A 19,329-nucleotide genomic window follows, 5' to 3' on the forward strand; every position below is an offset into this window, starting at 1 on the left:
CTGTTGAAATCTGGCTCACCCCAGGCAATTGCCAACCACCTCCAGACTGCGGCAAGCCTCCTCACTTCATTGGGGTTCACTATAAATGTGCCAAAGTTATACCTGACTCCTTCACAGAAAACTCTCCTTCGCCAGAGCTATTCTGGACATGTTCTAGTTTAGTGCCTCCCCTGGAAGGGAAAGAACGGGTAATTTGGGCTATGATCCCAATGTTTCAGCCTCTGTCCTGGATTTCAGTGAGGATGATTTTGAGGCTGCTAGGACTGGTAGCCACCTGCATCCTGTTGATCAAGAACGTCAGGTGGCATATTGTATTTCAACAGTTATATAGTGTTTACTACCCCTATGTGGAGTGCTCAAGTGCTTGTCTACATAGGTAGCATGCAACATGGTGTAGGGTGTTTGGTTGGAAATATGTTCTCTTTGTTTTGATCCTGTGTTGGAGTTGTTTCCATGGTGTGCCTAAAGACCCCTGAGGTGCGGATATTGTATTATGGGAGGCTGTGTATGCAGTGTGATGGTGTTAGAGACAGGTGCGCAGTTATCGGTTTTCAATAAGTTAGCAGCTTGGAGCAGCTCTGCAGGTCCCTTTATGGTATTTCTCATGTTCATAGTCCACCTTGTAGGTTACTGCAGTGGTTTATCTATTCTGAATTATTTTGTTTAAAGTCTTTGGCCCGAGCAAGCATAGTTTAAAGGCAGACTTGGTGGAGAGGTCTGCTTTGTTAATATCATCCGAAATCTGATTGTCATAGTGAGATGGCAAGAAGTGGCTATAGTTTGTAGCTAATGGGGAAATGCATTGGTGGACCAAATTAGAGTCCTCTGTTGGCCAGCGATATGTGGCAGATCTCTTCAGTTATTCCATGCCTCATCAGATGGTAATGGGTGGTTTATTGCTGTGGACTGGTACAGTACTGGGTGATGGATATAACCCTTAGGAGTTTTGTAGTATGTTAGTGTAAGAGTGTGAAGCAGTAAAGGGAATTATCAAGAAGCCTGTACAAACTACAATCGATGGTCTGACTGCTGAATCGTATGGTATTAGTTTTAGTGTGGGTTACTATTGTATTGCGATTGCATTATATAGCACCCACTACCTCTGATGAGGCATTGCTGTGCATTTCGGTGGGCAGCACACTGCTCCTGGTCCCAAGGGTAGCCGTTTTTTTGTAGTTATTGTCGGTTATTGGGATAATTCTTGTACTATTCCATTCCTCTACTTCAGTTTCTATGTGGTAGATTACATTAGTAGGAATTAGGTGTGATCTTTGATGGGAGAGGGGGATACGGGAATTTCATACATTGGTTGGCATTAGATTAGGAACAGAAGATTAGGTACTGTTAGGCTGCAGGTGTATGACTTTTAAAGGAGAGGTTGTTATCTTTGAATTATGGTGTGGACAATTTGCAGAGATAGAATATTAGGGATTAAGGCAAACATGCTTTGAATAGGCCGTGCTCAGAGAGAGGAGGCATGCAGAGGATGGGAAGGAAGGAGAGAGTTATTTGAAAGAAAAGGGAAAGAGGAGAGTGAACAGGGCTCAATACCTGACTCTCGCGTGGTGCTCTGCCTTGGCATGGGGCCTCTTGTGAGGCGAGGCTTTGAGGGACTGTTGGAGCTGACCAACTCCTATGACCTTAGGTGCAGCCTTCATTCCAAGGGCCTCTGGTTTTGAGTGTCAGCTTTTTATCCTCTTCATCTTCGTATTTGGTGGCGCTGGAGGAAATGGCCTCTGTACTGGGCGTGGCTTTGAGGGATGGTGGAGGCGCCAGAAACCTATCTTCTTCGGCACTGAAGGGGTCCTGTTCCCTGAAGATGTCAGGAGTATTGGCGGGCAACTTTTGGTGCATTTCGTGATGCACCCACTGTCTCTCCCTTCAGTACCTTATGGGCTTTTTGGCACTAAAGGAGAGACAGAACTCACAGGAGTTGTCATCGACCAGAGAAAGTTGCAAGTTAGAGGGCCCCGATGTGCAGGAATTGGGTTACTGGCCATTAGTCTTCTGAGGGTATCCGACAAAGAGCACAATTGAGAATAGAAGTTGTTCAATATGGGCTGGTTTGTCTGAGTGTTTGGTGTTGAATTTCATCCACGTGGACTGGAAAAAAACATGTGAGACCCCCCAAATCAGAGTCCCTTCGGTATACGTGGGCTCTGCAGTGGTGATTTCTGGACCACGATTGGGTCAGAAGCCGACCCCTCTCCCTACTTCACCCAGAGCCAATAGTGGTGACTGATGTTTCGCTTCTGGGTTGGTGCGGCCACCTTTGAGAGATGGAGAACAAAGGCATCTGGTCTATGGTGGAGTCTTGGCACCACATCGCCCTTCTGGAGCTGTGGGCCATCCACTTGCTGTTAACACCTTCCTACCATCCATCAAATCGAGGCTGGTGCAGGACATCATGGACAACACCACCACGTGGTATTACATCAAACAGGGCTGTGTTGGTTGTGAACCCTGTGCCAGGAGTCACTATGGCTCTGGAGTGGCTGGAACACCAGAGAATATTCCTGGTGGTGCACCAACTAGTGGGTTATCATAATGTAAGGTGTATGGACTCAACCAAACATGGCACACAAATTGGAAGAACCTTAGCTCAATCGGTTCACCACCTCCCTAGGTTGTAGATGTCATCTTGGCAGCCAAGTGTCCCTCGACAAATCAGTATATGTTTGCCATAGGCACAAGTTTGTGGTTTGGTGTGGTAATCAACAGAATGTCCCACTTCAAGCGAAGTTATCTAAAGTATTGCTTTTTGTGTTGTCCCTAGCCCAGCAAGGACTTGCTTTAGGCACAGTTAAAGGGTACCTGGCAGCTTTTTCAGCCAATTTACAGTTGCCAGATCAGCCATCTTTGTTTAAATCACCCCTTGTGATGCATTTTTGAAAGGTGTGCAACATTGGTTTCTACCCTCTCCCTTTATAATGCCTCAGTAGGACCTTAATTTGATGAATACTCCTTTTGAACCACTGCTTAGATGCAATTACGACTTATCATCACAAGCCCACTATGTCCACCTGCCATACACTTTTTTCCCAAACAAGCTGTTCTTCAGAACCCACGCTTCCTTTATCCCCAAAGTGATGAATCCTTTTCACATCGAGCAGATCAACACCTTACTAGTGATCTTCGCTCCACCTCACCTCTCTATGGAGACACATACGGCTGGATCCTAAAAGGGCTTTTGACTTTTAAATTGATCATACTAGGTGACATCCTATGAATGATCAGCTCTTTGTGGGATTTGCTGTAGTGAAGTAGATCAAGGCAGTACAGCAGAGGACCACCTCTTGGTTAGTAGATCGTGCTCCGCAGTACAATCTGCTATGCATTGGCCAAGAAGCAGCCTGCGGAAAGTTTGCAGGCTCATTTCTCCAGAGCCAAGGCTGCTATCACTGCATTGGCATGTGGAGTGCCTGTTCTGGATATTTGCCAGGCCGCTATGTGGGCGTCACTCCATGCGTTCACAAAGCACTAATGTCTGGACAGTCGGGTCTATTGAGATGGGCATTTTGCCCACTCGGTCCAGCAGGACTTTTTAGTTTGAGCCAGTTCACAGACCCATCACCTGGGAGGTATATGATTAGGTAACTATTTAGAATTTGAGAAACCTGTGGTTAGAATTATCTATCAGAACATGTTATTTTTCCTTTGGCAACACTCTTCCTGGTGGATACTCTATCTAACCGCAGCTTCCTAACCAACCTCCCCTTTCTGAGAATTGACTCTTATCCATCTAAAACGGTCCCAATTTAGAGATCTGCACACTGGAAAAATTGATTATTGCTGGACTGCATGTCTTAGGGTTGTAGATGATATATAGAAAGAAACTAAAACGAAAGGAGTTGGCCTAACGGCTAGGGCGCTCGACCTCGGACCTGGGGAACTGGGTTCAAGTCTCGATAATGACACTAAAACATCCTGTGATTCTGGGCAAATCACTTAATCTCCCCGTGCCTAACAAAAATGAATGTGTGTCCTCGTGTAATGCAACTGGTGCTATGTAAAGCGCTCTGATACCCGATTCGGATTCAGGTCAAATTTGCGCTATATGGAGTCGACACGGAGCTGCACAACACCTTCTAGTAGTGCACAGGCTATGCTGAGAAATCTTCTGGGTTCAGTCTGGCGCCTAAGTATATGCTAAAGGTGAAGATGAGTACATTTTCCACCAGACAGAAGGTTACTGCAGATAAATAACTTATTTATTTGGCTTTTTCCTATTAACAGCAAACCATGTTATAGGAAAAAAATGATTGCTTCTACTCTGTCAGTGAAAGATGCAGTTAAGTGGTGTAGAACCATGTTTCTGTATCATCCTATAACATTTCCATAGTGTCTGCCTTGGGAGGCCAAACAAGTACCATGCTCCAGCCGGACGACCAGCTTTGTTTGTTCCATCTCAGACTCGAACATTTCTACTAAACTGCGTATCCACTGATATGGTCAGACACTATGGGATCACACTAAACCTTAGCAATGTCTTCACCGCTGTTGCTCTATACAAAGAGTCAGCATCAAGACTGTCACTTTGACTCAAAAAGTTTTTTTTTTTGTTAACATACATTTTACAGCCAAGCACATGTAGCCAGTATGTTGTTTGTGACAGCATGAGGCATGGCTCTGAAATATGATCTTTTGTAAAATGTCCATTTGACATCAGTATATATATGGGATAAAGTGCTCCACATTGTACATTATAAGTATGTTGCAACTCACTGAGGAGTTTCATGATCATAATGAGACCCGAGGCCATCGGCCAATTGCCTTGTTATGGACATTGAAATGAATATAGACTGTCTTTCGCAGATGCACAGATGCCAGAAAAAAATGCCCTAGAGGCATATTCTTTTCACTTACGACCCCAGCATTGTGGAATTCTGTATCCTCTGAACATTGGCTGTATGTCATCTTTTGCTTGAAATATCAGATGAGATGGGAAAATGTACATGATTAATAAATCTAGAGTGATGGATTCTGAAGTGGCAACCAAGGTTCATAGCAGCCAAGTACAAAGCACATTCTGGAACTGACTTCTAACCGCTGATGCCTTAACTTGGAATATTCCCCAGGCAGCAGACTGGATCCAGAAATTCTTCAGCAGTACCTCTGTGTGCTGGTAGATGGTGCCGACAGCTCTGCATCAACGTCATCTATGCCGTTTGTGACACGCATGGTGACTATATAGGTACCACCGCGACTCACTGACATCAGTTCCTTTCTTTCCGCTCCAACAGTCGCAGATCTGTAAAGCTACCTTGCCACTTTTTGGCCAACTTTTTCCTGACTTTTGTCAAGCTTCTTTTCGCTTTTTTTACAGTGAGCTTAGGGTATGTCCCCTCCAAAATTTTGGTTTTAAACCTTGCGGGGTATGTCACAGGTAGATGATCCTTTCTTGGTCTCCCTGGGGTGCTTGGGGTCAAGGCACGTCTCAGAGACCTGTCCTGATTGCCTTTCAATGCACCCAAAGATGATTTGGGAAAGGGCGATGAAGCTCCTCGTGGTCGGTGCCAGAAAACCATGTGCCGCTTCCGTTCTCGGGGACTGTTGCGGTTCTGCAGAATATCCCGGGTCCAACCTGGAGCCGTTCTTGTGACGGTTCATCATCAAAGTGGTCACCATGTAAGAAAAAGTTAATGATTCACTGATCGACCTTGTCACACCCTTCCAAGTCTCCTGGTGCCTCTAAGCTCCACTCCTGCACTCCACCTCCTGAACCAGGAAGACTCCATCTCGACCCCTTCAGGAGTTTCCAGACACCAGAGTGACTCCTGCCTGCTTCAGGAGTTCTATGAGGTGACGGCCCACATCTTTGAGCAACCAACTCCCTCTTGTGCATCCTCCAGCCCCAAGGAACAGAGAGGTGTTCCACCTGGATTACTGTCAGCGGGCCCTCTCCTGATGCGAGCTGGACCCTCTGGATCCTTTCCCAAATATGGGCCAACTCTGGCCCAAGCCACTTTCTGGCTCTACAACCCTTGCTGGAATTTGGTTCTTTTACCTCGCTCCTGGTGTCACCAATGCAACACAGTGAATCAATTGTCCTGTCCGACTCTGGATGACTCTGCATCGATCCTGTCAGGTCAAGACTAAGCTGCCGGGACCTTCCCGTTCCAACTTGATACCCTTATCTTGTACGCTGATTATGAGGAGAAACAAAATATGAGGTACTCAACCCCACTGATGACATTGCCCAGTTCTTTCCCTAGAAGTACTGGTATCAGGAGTTGGGTAACGCCAGCAAACTCCATACCTCCCCAAACTTCGAGTTTATCTCTTCTCCTGATCTATCCACTGAGGAGAGTGCTTTGTTCGCAATGGTCATAAGGAGAACAGCTGAAGCCTTCATTAGTGGAAGGAAAAATAATGTCCAACAGGGCAAACCTGTGCTGAACGCCTTCTTCTATTTAATGAAGCCCTCACAGATGTCTTACTGGGGGGTCTGTTCGAAGCCTTGCTCAGGTGTCCCTGTCAACCACACGATTACACGCTGTCATCGTTCGGCACATGGAGACCTGACATTCCTCACCCAACACCCCACCCTCAGAGCTTGGTAGTACAGGCTTCAACAGTTAATGTCAACCCAATGGCTATTTCCCCTGCACCCACAGATCATGAGTCCATAAGATTGAACACAATTGGCGAAAAGATTTTCTCCTCTGCCAGCCTGGTCTTGTTGTCATTTAACACTGCTTGCCTTCTAGGACGCTTCTCTTACGCTTTGTTGAACTTGGCGACACAGGTGCTACCATGATCTGTGAGTAGGCCCTTGCAAGCCTCATGCAGGTCAGGTGTGTATCGGATCACTGACGCTATTCTCAGAGCAATGAGTTCCTTAGTGGCTCTTAGGCGGCATGCATGGTTGCAGTCTATGGGCTATTCGAGGGTAGTTCAAGCGAGCCTCACGGACATGCCTTTCAATGGATGTCGCCTGTTTGTTGTATAGGCAAGTGCAGCGCTGAAGCATTTTATAGCCACGTTACAGTTCACTTCCTGGAGTTGACCATTGCCACTCGCAAACCATAGTTCTCCTTTTGTTCCTCCCATGTCTATGGTAGGGGACGATAGTCTCGCCAGTACCAACCATACCAGCACTTCCAGAAAGCTCCTCAGCCTTATCTTGGCTGCTGCAGAGGTTCCCACAGACCTCGTGAACACCAAGGGCAACGTGCTACACAGTCCTCTACCCCTCTGTCAGCTACACCCACCAAACCTCTTTAGCACACCCTCCCAGACAGATCACCACCTGGTAAGTGTTGCAGATTGTTCATCTGGATTTTGCCCTACCATTCCTCGCAGCCCTGCCTCCCATGTCACCGCCTGTACAACGGCTTTCAGAGGTCCACCTATCCTTGTTACAACAGGAAGTGCTGGCTCTCTTGGCCAAGGGAGCCATTGAGAGGGTTCTGACACCAAAAGTCGGTTGTAGCTCCTACTGATGCTACTTTCTGGTGCCCAAAAAGGATGGATGCTACCACACTATTCTAGACAGGTTCAAGATGCTCACCCTTGCGCAGGTCCTGTGTGCCATGGATCCTGGAGCTTGTATGATAGTGTTGTGCTGGCAAGACACTTTTCATGTCCCCATCTTGCAGGCTCATAGACATTACCTTTAGTGGGCCACGAGCATTTCCATTTTGGGGTGCCCCCTTTGGCATCACCAGAGACCCTTGTGGGTTCACAAAAGTGATGGCAGTGGTTTCTGTTCACCTTTTGATGTCAGGGGTTTGTCTTCCCCTACCTCGACATCTGGCTGTTGAAAGCGGTCTCCCGCCAGGCAGTCAATATCCAGCTCCAGACTACGGCGAACCTTCTTCATTCATTGGGGTTCACTATCAAAATGTCAAAGTCACACCTGACTCCTTCTCAAAGGGATGCTTTTATTTGAGCCATTCTGGACAGGAAACATTACTGCACCTACCCTCCTGCACAGAAAGGTCAGACCATCTTCAGGCCATGATGTTTCAGCCTCTGCCCTGGATTCTGGTGAGATTGAGTCTGAGGCATCTGGGTCTGATAGCCGTCTGCATTCTGAAACATGCCAAATGGCACATGCAGGTTTTGCAGTGGGAATCTGAAGTCCTACTGGGAGCACCATCAGGAGAATCGCTCCAGTTGTGCCCAGATTTCATAAGAGACTACAAGAGCTCTGCAGTGGTGGCTACTGAATCAAGATCTCACCCGTTACAAAGCTGACACTGGTGACCGATGCCTCACTTCTGGAAAGGGGTTGTCATCTGAAAGAGTTGAAAATCAGAGGACTCTTGTCTCTGGCAGAGACTCAGCTCCACCTCATTCTGTTGGCATTGTGGACCTTTCGTTTGGCGTTGAAAGCTTCCATCATCGAACCTTTTGGGTTCAAAATTGTCTCATACGCTGACGATACGCAGCTACTGTTCCCAGTCGGTTCCAAACAAGAAGAGGAGAAAGTGCGTTTCTCACAGGGCATGCTGGCCATCTCCCAATGGATGACCGAAAATCGCTTACAGCTGAACCCTGGGAAAACAGAGCTAATGCTCATGGGCAAAGCAGCTTCCTTTAGGGATGAGAAATGGTGGCCAGACCTTCTTGGAAAATCCCCTGTTCCATCATTTGCAGTAAATAATGTGGGCCTAAAATTAGACCAAGCCCTTACCATGAAGGACCACATCTCAGCCACAGTGAGCTCCTACTATTACAGCTTACCTCTTCTGCGCAGAATAATACCTTTTCTGCCAGATAGCCATCGTAGAACCGTGGTACAGGCACGGGTCATCAGTCGCCTTGACTACGCTAACACCTTATTGGCGGAAGTGGGTGAGACCTCACTGGCCAGACTACAAGTCATTCAGAACACGGCCGCCAGGATGACATTAAATTGCCCCCCTGGTTCTCCATCACTCCCCCTACTAAAGAAACTACATTGGCTGCCAGTAAAGAAACGTTTGTTCTTTAAAATCTGCTGTCTGACGTTCAAAGCTTTGGAAGGCAGGGGTCCTAAATACCTTCAAAAGCTGCTTGTTCAACAGACCTCGGGTCTAAATCTGAGGTCCAATTCCCTAGCACTACTGAAAATTCCACGCATTCGTCTTGCTCGCACTGGTGGCACAGCTTTTTCTTATGTCGCTCCCAAATATTGGAATCAGCTCCCCTTGCCCCTGCGAAAATGTACCTCCTACCTGATCTTCAGAAAACTCCTGAAAACTTTCTTGTTTTAACTGCTCCCGACTTCATGGTTTACTCTCCTGCCTTCACTATACTTGCTAGGTTGAAGCACCAAGATGCCCCGGGGTGATTCATGCGCTATATAAAAACCCCCTAACAAAGCCTTCCTGCCATCCATCAAATGGAGACTAGGGTAGGTGTTCGTGATCAGCACCACCTCCATGGTGTGGTACTGCAACAAGCATGGTGGGATGGGGTTGTGGCTCCTACGCCTCTGGACATGGCTGGAACATCAGGACATCTTCCTGATAGGGCAACACTTTGCAGGATTTCTAAACGTCAGGGCAGATTAACTCAGTCATTGATGCTTTGAGGACAATGAATGGCATCTGTACCCAGAGGGTGGTGCAATGCCTCTTCTGTGAATGGAGTGAACCTTGGCTCAGTCTATGCGCCACTGCCGAGAATGCACAATGTCAGCCCTTTTGCACTTCGGAGTTTCCAGAGTGTCTCTTGCTTTGAAAAGTGTTAAACTTGGACTGGAATTTGGGACTCCTGTACGCCTTTCCAACGATATAACTCTTGCCCTGAGGCCTCAAAAAGAACAGGACTGACTGGGCCCAAGTCATACCCGTGGCTTCGGATTGGGCATGGAAAGTATAATAGTCTGAATTCCTGGGCATGAGTATCTGTCCTCCGAGCAGTCTCCCTCTTCTGGAGGACCTCCTGTTGCAGGAGCTGGGATGGGTTCTGCACCCCAACCTGCACATGCTCCATCTTCATATTTGGAGATATAGCATTGATACTTGAGAGTTTTTGTTCTTCTTCTCAAGGTTGTTGATGTTATTCTGGCAGCCAAGTGTCCCTTGACGAATACTGAATACTCATTGGGACAAATTTATAGCTGATGCTCAGATAAGCACGTTGACCCACTCCATGCCAATCTGTCTGAGGTGTTACTGTTTGTTTTATCATTGGCCCAACAAGTTGGATTTTGGCCCTCTCTGGACCAAAATCATCAACAGCTCCCTGCAACAAGGCCTCATTCCAGACTCCCTCAAGGTGGGGCAAGTCACGCCTATTCTCAAGAAACCTACAGCTGATCCGTCCGACCTAAACAATTACCGGCCCATCACCAATATCCCCACCCTGGCCAAACTGCTGGAGAAATGTGTCCTACTCCAACTAACAAAACACATTGACCAATTTGACCTCCTCAACTCTCATCAATCAGGCTTCCGAGCGAAACATAGCACAGAAACAGCTATGACACACATAATTGATGACGCCCTCCAAATTCTTGATCGCAATGAGTCTTGCCTCCTCATCCTTCTCGACCTCTCGTCAGCATTTGACACGGTCAAACACGAGAACTTGCTGGAGCTGCTAAGCACTAGAATGGGTCTATCGGGAACAGTTCTCAAATGATTTTCGTCCTTCCTTCACAACCGGTCTCAGAAGTTCAAGATCGACAATGTGCTATCTTCACCTGTGCCTGCAGATCTAGGCGTTCCACAAGGATCCTCCCTCTCCCCAACATTGTTCAACCTTGTCATGGAACGGCTTACCACCTTGCTACAAGCTTCCAGTGTCCAATTCCATATGTACGCCGAAGACACTCAACTGTACCTAAAGCTTCAATCCCCGGATGATATCATACATCTGAATTCCACGCTTATTAACACTCAAGCCTGGCTAGCCCATAACCACCTCAAACTAAATGCTCTGAAAACTGAGTTCCTACTCATCTCACCCCCGGCGAAAATTTCCACCACCCAAACATGGCTCAACAACCTAACAGCACTCAATGTCCAACCCACCATCGTGGACTCAGCGAAATCCCTAGGCATCACACTGGACGCCAAGCTCAACATGCAGCAGCACGTCAACAAAGCTACAAAAGCAGCTAATTTCCAAATCAACACACTGAGGAAAATTAAACCCTTCCTCCCTGCTGAAGACTTCCAAACTGCTGTACAAGCGTTAGTCATCCCTCGAATAGACTACGGAATTGTGGCCCTCAGCGGACTCCCGCTATCCACAACAGCACCCTTAAGAGCCTCCCTGAACGCTGCTGCGAGACTCATCACTGGCTCAAGAAAACATTCGCATATATCCCCAGACTTAAGGTCCCTAAAATGGCTGCCTTTTGAAGCAAGAATACAGCTAAAAATTGCAGTTTTGACACACGTGGCCGTGCACCACAATGCACCCAACTACCTCGCCCAAAAGTTGTCTATATCAGGAGGTTCGAGAACCAATAGAAGCTCAAAAAATCTACTCCTGAAACCGCGTAGATTCCGGAAAGAGAAAAGCGCTCCTTCTCAGGAATGGCACCCAGGATTTGGAATGCGCTCCCTCCTGAAACCAGGCGTATCTCCTCCACTGCACTTTTCAAGAAAGAGGTGAAAAACATCCTTCTGGCCAAGATCTCCTGAACGTTATAGGTGCTGATCAGAGACCCTGCATTGCCTTGTGTCAATGCACACCCTACCCTTTGGCACTATACCTCTACCTGATGGGGACACTTCTACGCTACTTGCTTACTACCGACCAATACATGATACACGCTGAGCCACAGATTCACTCTCCCGATGCCCCCACTCAATGCTCTCTCTATACTAAAACATTGGTATAAGCCTTCCACACACCCAAGGTGCACCTGAACACCTCTGTAGGGGGATCAATGGTCGTCTTATATTATTTGTCTAACTGATTGTATATTGATATGTTTTATATATGTTATTATTATCCTATTATGTTTGTGACTACTACGTTGCTCCAATTACCTCTGCTCATTCCTACTGCCCCTACCCTGTCTTTGTGAAGCGCTCTGATATCTGTAAGGATCTTGTTCGCGCTATATAAAACTTTGAATAAATAAATAAATAAGTTCTTGCTCTGGGCACTGTTAAAGAGTATTTGTCGCCTATATTGACCTTTTTACGATTGCCGAATCAGCCGTCCCTGTTTAAGTCACTGGTTACGGCTCATTTTTGGAAAAGTTTACTTTGTCCCACTGTGCCCCATTGGGTCTTGAATTTGGTTTTGACCGTTCTGATGTATTTGGCCTTGTTTGGTCAGATGATCACCCTTCTAATGTTCTTTGCTCCGCCTAACCCGTCCAAAGAGGAGGAGGGAGTTCATCGTTTGAATCCAAAGAGAATGCTTAGTTTTTATATTGATCGTACCAAGGAACACCGACTGGAAGATCAACTCTTAATTTGATTCACTGGAGCAAAGAAGAGCAAGGATCTGCAGAAGAGGACCATCTCTTGATGGATTGTCCTCTGCATTAAAATCTGCAAAATATTGGTGAAGAAGCAATCTGCAGAATACTTGAAAGGCCACTCTACCAAATTCAAGGTTGCGACTACTGCATTAACATGTGGAGTGCCTGTCCTCAACATCTCTCAGGCAGCTATGTGAGCATCACTCCATACATTCACAAAGCACTACTGCCTGAACAGTCCGGTTCATAGAGATTGGCATTTTGTCCCCCAGTCCTTTTGGATTTTTTGGTCTAGGTGAGTTCGCAGTGCCACCTCTGGGGAGGTTATTGCTGTGGCATCTATTCAACAGATAGAAATCTCTCCAGAGGAACAAGTTCTATATCTTCAGACACAGCTTTTATGGTAGAGATTCTAACTGCAGATTTCTTAATGACCCTTTATGCCTCCCCACTGTGCAAACTATACTTTTTCCACTGGAAGGACCTCTTTAGCTTAAGCACACGGGTAACAACTGTTCTGATGTGGCTCCACATCTGTAGCTGTAGAATGTGTCACGAAGGAATCTGATGTAAGCATGCTGGGGGGGGGGCTGTATAGAAATCACACGTCACATCCGGCGTGGACACCGTTGACACAGAGCCGTTAGTGCCATCTATGAATGCACAGAGGTACTGCTGAAGAATTTCCAAATCAGTTTGACGCCTGAGGAATATTTTAAGGTATGGAATCTGTGGTTAGATAGAGTCTCTACCAGAACAGGTATTAATGAAGGTAAGTAACTTGTTCTTCAGGAGATTACATTTTCCAGGGCTACTAGCACGATAGAGATTTTGGCCTAATCCAATGTCTCAGCTTCAGGGTGGAAAAGCACAATCATGAAGATCTAAAGGCAGAAAGGAAATAGAGAGCATTGTAACTGGCAGAAGAAAGAAGGGTTTGAGTGCACAAGTCACTGTTGGACTCAGCTGGAGTATTGAGTCCAGTCATATAGGCAACATCTTTAAACAGTAAAGACATATTGGGGTCAAAGTGCTACATGGCTTAACCTACAATTCTTGAGTGGTGTGTCCTAATTCTCCAAAGAGTACACTAGTGACAGGACATTCAAGGAATGCTTATAGAGAAATTGCTCTTTCTACAGACAATAAAGAGGCATTTTTTCCACAAGTGAACACTTCTAGAATAGAAGTAGTGATCCTAATGTTAGACTTTTAAGGCATCTGGTTGCCAGCAAGTGACTCATTTAGCTAAACATTCACCTTCTCCTGTGGCCTACAGGTCATGAGTTTAACACCTGGCGAGGCCAATTCAGCATTCAGTCATCAGTAAATTTTGCACTGTTAAATTGAGTTACACCAACATCTCCTATTTCCATTACTTCCAAATGACAAGTGTGCATTCAGAAGTACTATAGCAAAGAAAAAATAGATTACTTTAGAGTTGTTGGGGTGATGGATTGTTGCACTTTTATATTTTTTCAGAGAATGGTTAGTGAATTCCTAACAGCTTCGCCTCAGAAATGATGGAGTCAAAACAGTAAATGGAATGAAAAATTGCTAAGCTCGAAATTATGGAGCAGTGATACTGAAAAGCAAGGGCGGTGGCAGAGACCATTGTGAGTGTGTGTAAGAAAGTGCCCTCTTTTTGCATGGTTGCCCCCACTTTTTGCCAAACTGCTGATGTACTTTTACTGAGTGCGCCCTGTGTTCCTGCCAAACAGGTACTCAGGGCCTATGTTCTCTCCCTAAAACTGCATTAAGACAAACCCCAATTGGCACTCTTTGGCCACATGTCAGTCCCTTGTAAATGGTACCATAGGTACCAAGGGCACTGTGACCAGAGAATACCTCTAAGGGCTGCAGCACTTATTGTGCCACCCTTAGAAGCCCTGTACCTTTGCAGACACACATTGCCATTGCAGGCTGCGTGTTTTGGTGCAGAACAAAGTGAAGAGTCGACATGGCACACATCCCTGTGTTATATCACGCGTGCCCCAAAATTGGGGAACGTCCCCTGGTCACAGCGTAATCCCCTCCGGGGGTTGTAGATTCGCTAGAAAGAACTTTCTTTCTCAATTTTCTTTCAAAATTTGTATATTTATTTCATTTTATTCCAAGAGTTAAATTCACTCAATTATTCATTCTCTTTATATCATCATTGGCATTGTAACAATTGTCTCCAGCTTTATGTCCAATGCATTTTGGCTACCATATAGCCTTCATCAGGGACTGGTAGTCTGTAAACTACTTTCTAGAGAATTTACAACCCCCGGAGGGGATTACGCTGTGATCAGGGGACGTTTCCCAATTTTGGGGCACGCGTGATATAATTTTAGATAGTACTCAACGGAGAGCACACTCTGGAGCACGCAGCAACCACAAAGCTATTAAAACAAGGAGTGCGAGTGTATATATAATACACATCCCTGTGTGCCATCCCTACAACCCACTGCCCTGGCATAGGTCAGCCACCCCTCTAGCTGGGTGCACTATACCAGTGGCGAGGGTACAGGTGCATGAGCCCTGTACCCCTACAGTGTCTAAGCCAGTTCTTAGCCATTGTAAGTGCAGTCCTGCCATTAAAAGTATATGGTGCTGGGAGTTTGTCATTACAAACTCCACAGCACCATGATGGCTTTTCTGAAACTGGGAAGTTTGGTATCCAACTTCTCTGCACATTAAACCCATACTGATGCCAATGTGGGATTTAATGAAAAATGCACTCAGAGGGCAACTTCGAGATGCCCAATGAAAAACAACCTAACTATAGTGTCCTGGCTGAGTGGCTGCTCGCCAGCTGCACCACCAGACATGTTTTTGGACCCCAGGTCAAGAGCCTGCTGCTCTCAGGGGCCTGAAACATTGCACTTCCTGGTGTCCTCCCCCAGGATGGGCAGGGTCCATGAAGGGGAAGCTTCAAAGGCTTGCCACCTTTGTGAGCTACCCCAGGCCTTTGCTTCTTCCAGCAACTGGACCCCACCGATTCTGACCCCCACTTTGGGTGGGAGAATCAGTGAGAAAACCAATTGAGGAAGGGAGGTGTGCCCATCTTTGCCAATCCCACCTCCCAGGTGGGGGAGGCGAGGTGAAGCACAACTCTCAGTTCCCGCCATCTTGCAGATGGGGGATCCAGCCAACCAGAGAGGCATATGCCCCCCTCCCACTGGAGTGTGGCATAATAGGGGGTATACTCACCCTTAAGGAAGGCACTTAAATCTAGTATTTAGGGGCAAACCTGAACCTTGCCTCCTCAGACAATAATCAACAAGAAGGACAGAAGAAGCCGTGCTGAAACTAAGAAGAGGAGGAGGCCCACTGACTTGGCCCTAGTCCTACTGGCCTGTCCCCACCTCAAACCTGCTCCAGCAAAATCCCAGTGTGTCCTGCAGTCAGCAGCCTCAGAAACTCAAAGGACCTGCCCTGCCTTCCAAGCCCAAGACTTTGTCCCCTGTGAGCACTGCTTTTGCTCACCCACAGACTCTGGCTCCGTCCAAATCCACGAGTCTGCACCAGACGCCCATGGCAGAAGTTTGAGTGGCCCAACACCACGAAGAGGTCTCCCCGGCAATTCTGTCCTAAGATCTGATGATCTCTGACTTGCCTCGACTCTACAAACAACGCCTGCAGCCCTTTCTGGAGGATCCCCCCGAACGGAGCTGGTAAGAAAACCCGACGCCTAAAGACACCTCGTCACCCAACGTCCCACTGCCTTGGGTGGACCAACCGACGGTGTCCCAGCATCCCCAGGCATCACAACTTAACTCTCCAACTGGTGGTCACCTCCAGAAGATCTTCGTTCCGGAGCCTGCAGACTTTGTTGCAACCAGAGAATTCCCAATGAAAACAACAGGGCACCCGACGCCAAACCAGTGTTCAGTTAGATCCCCCTTTACCCTGAGCGTAACACCAGGAGCTTTGCTCCCACAACCTTATGTCCTGCTCATGAGCAGCCACCAACCGTAGGCCCCCTATCCCCCATTGGATAACATTGGTCCACAGCACTCTTCTCCCGGCCGTCCTAGTACAGCTGATAGTGCTTTGAGAGTACATCATTGACCCTGGGGGAACCCTGGTTCTAACCCCAGAAAACCAACTCCCAAACCTAAGTACATACTGTTAAACCGATAACCTGGTTTTCTCCCATAGGACTGCTTTCTTGATATGATATGATAAAGGGGATTTATAGAGCGCACGTTCACCAGCGGTTCCTTGGCACTAAGTGGAGGGGCAGAGGGGCACAGCAGTGTGTTGGAATTAGTTGAAGGCTTGGGAGAAGAGCCATTCTTATTCTTATGAACATTGTTTGAAGTGTGGAGTTGGTTTTGTATGAGAACTTGAAAAACTGCAAATATCTAAAATCTGCTTTACTTACCTTTTCTCTAGGAAATGTCCCAGTGTGATATCTAGGCATATCACACTGAGTAGAAAAAGTAATCCGTTAAGTAATCTGAAAAGTAATCTAACAGTAATTTCCACTGTATTCAAAGTATTTACAAACCTGTAACAAAGTAATTTTCATTAAGCTTGCTTGTATTGTTCAACTTGCCCTGAAAATTATCATTTACACTTACCTGTGCCAGGTTTGCTCGTTTCTAGAAAATAAATATAACTAAAATAATATTTTTATACAAACAAATTGGTCTGAGTTCTGTCTTTGAGTGTGACACATCATGTATTGCCTGAGTGTGTACAACACATGCTTAACCCTACCCACTAATAAAGCCTTACTGCTCAAATACACTACCACAAATAGAGAGTAAGGTGCTATCTACTGTTACCTCTACCTACCTTTAGGGTTCCACTTGACTCTGTGCACACTATACCTCATTTTGGTATAGTATATACATAGCCAGCCTTCTACAGTGTGTGAGTCCAAAATATGAAGGAATATAGGCAGACTGAATGAATGGTCCTGGTGATTTTTAAGTTTCTGTTTTAGCATCACAAATTAACAAGACCATTTGAAGCACCCTGAAATGAACCGATCCTAAACTTTTGTGTTTCAGACCCCACCACCTCTACCAAGACGTGAAGTGAAGCCTCCACCGCCACCACCTAAAGAAAGAAAATCCAGTGTTGTGCCTGTGGAGTGAAAAAGATTCCCAGCATGCCCCAGAACTATCGCTGAAACCCTTCAGGAATCATAAACCTTCAAGAAAAGGTTGCGGATCCTCCACAGATGTGCCATTGCTTGAGCGTTAATGCAAGTCATATATGAGAGCTCACCAAGAACGTGTCAGTAATGAGCATCTCCGAACAAGCATTTGAGCGAAAGTCTAAGAGGACCATGGGTTGGAGGGGTCAGTGTTGCCTCAGAACAATGGTTTGCTGAGCCATCCTCCAGTCTCAGCTTAATCTAAAGGAGGATTGCCCATTTCTCCCCGAGCTGAAGAAGATGACAAATCGGATCTTCTAGATTATACCTAATATATAGACAGTCACTTAACCATTAACACAGCTCCTCAATGATGCATGAGAGATATTCTCGATTTGCCAAAGTTTCCCTCTCTGAATATATTTATAGAACAATGTTGAATTGTTGTATGGTACGGCTTTTATTGCTTCCTGAAGCCAACCCGAACAATAATTTTCCCGCTTAGTTTATCTTGGTATGATGCACTTTCATCCTTGTCATGTTGCTTATCTGCACTAATGTTCTATTATTGCCTCTGAAAAAGCTGTAACACTAAGTGAATTTCATTTGGGGCTGCCATTTGTAAAATGATTCCTGCCTATCAGACCAAATCTACAATTTGATACTTCTTAATGTGCCGTGTAAGACCAAAGTCGTGCAAGATTTTAACCACAAATGTGAGTGAGTTAGTGAAAAGGGTACTTTATGGCAAAGCAGTATCACCTATTTTCGTTCTCTTTTTCTTGTTACCCTGGGTCTTGCAATCATTATGTCATTTAGTGTGCTACTTGGCTTTGAAGATGCTGTGGGGATTTATTGCCTCTTCTGCATATTAAGCTGAACACTTGTGGGGTGATCAGTCAGACATGTTTGCATTGGTGAAGCTCGACTTTTAGGTTGTTACAGCCTCTATCATTTCAATATACCTTTTACCTCGAATGATCACAATTTGTGATCTTTTGGGATTCCAGATGTAGCTATTGTAGGGTTACAGTACTGTTCAACAATTTCAGATTATATGTTGTTTTAATGTGACGTCGATTTTGGAGATAAAATCAAATCCTTTCTGGGAGTAGAGTAGGGAGGTGAGCATACTTTGCAGGTGCTCAGAGTATTTATGTACAGCTGAAAAATGACGTTTGTACCATGTTGTTTCTTTGTTGCGGACCGGTCTGCAGAAGATCTTGGTGACCTGAAGTAAGGACAATTCCTGAAGAATGAGACATTTAACTTAGATTTAGTAATTGTGACATGTCTGTGCTGAAAGTTCAGGCACTTACCTTTGCACCGTCCACATCTCATGAGTGGCCAGTGTAATATTTGCATTCCTATTAAATCATTCCTCAGGTGCAGAAAAACACTTTGATTTGCAGAGCTGCGCTCTGCCTACAAGGTTGTAGTTTCAGTACTTTCCTATAGGATTTAATATCTGTGAAATGAAGGAGTTAAACATTCCACTAGAAAACAAAAGCGTGTGTCACTGAAAGAATGCAATTTGTCAGGTTGGATTGCTTTATCTTCTAAGATGGGGCACTGTGTGATCTGCGGCCACCCAACCATGCTGTTGAATTGCTTCCATTTCAGTGTAAAAAGGCATTAGGAAAAGACAATGGCTGATGATTTGCTCCCCTTTATTAATCTTTTAGCTGCATTGGATGAATGAACAGCCTGGTCGAACAACTTTCAATTCATCGCTGAGCAGTGTGGACTGACGGATGTGAATTAGTTTGATCTCTGCAGCAGCTTTGCATTCATAATGGAGTTGGACTGCCTGAATGAGGGATTGTGGTAGAAACGGCGGTGATGGAGAAGT

General features: G+C 45.9%; 1 protein-coding gene across 1 annotated transcript in view; it reads left to right on the plus strand.

Annotated features, from left to right (window-relative positions):
* DOCK5 (dedicator of cytokinesis 5) overlaps nt 1-19,121 on the plus strand; it is an 852,732-nt gene extending 833,611 nt beyond the window's left edge. The window contains exon 52 of the mRNA XM_078666602.1: nt 17,389-19,121. Coding sequence (XP_078522728.1) covers nt 17,389-17,475 — 87 coding nt within the window. The 3' untranslated portion in view covers nt 17,476-19,121. The remainder of the gene's footprint in view (nt 1-17,388) is intronic.
* The last annotated feature ends 208 nt before the right edge of the window (nt 19,122-19,329 follow it).

Source organism: Lissotriton helveticus, chromosome 11, assembly GCF_964261635.1.
Source record: "Lissotriton helveticus chromosome 11, aLisHel1.1, whole genome shotgun sequence".
NCBI classification, from domain to species: domain Eukaryota; kingdom Metazoa; phylum Chordata; class Amphibia; order Caudata; family Salamandridae; genus Lissotriton; species Lissotriton helveticus.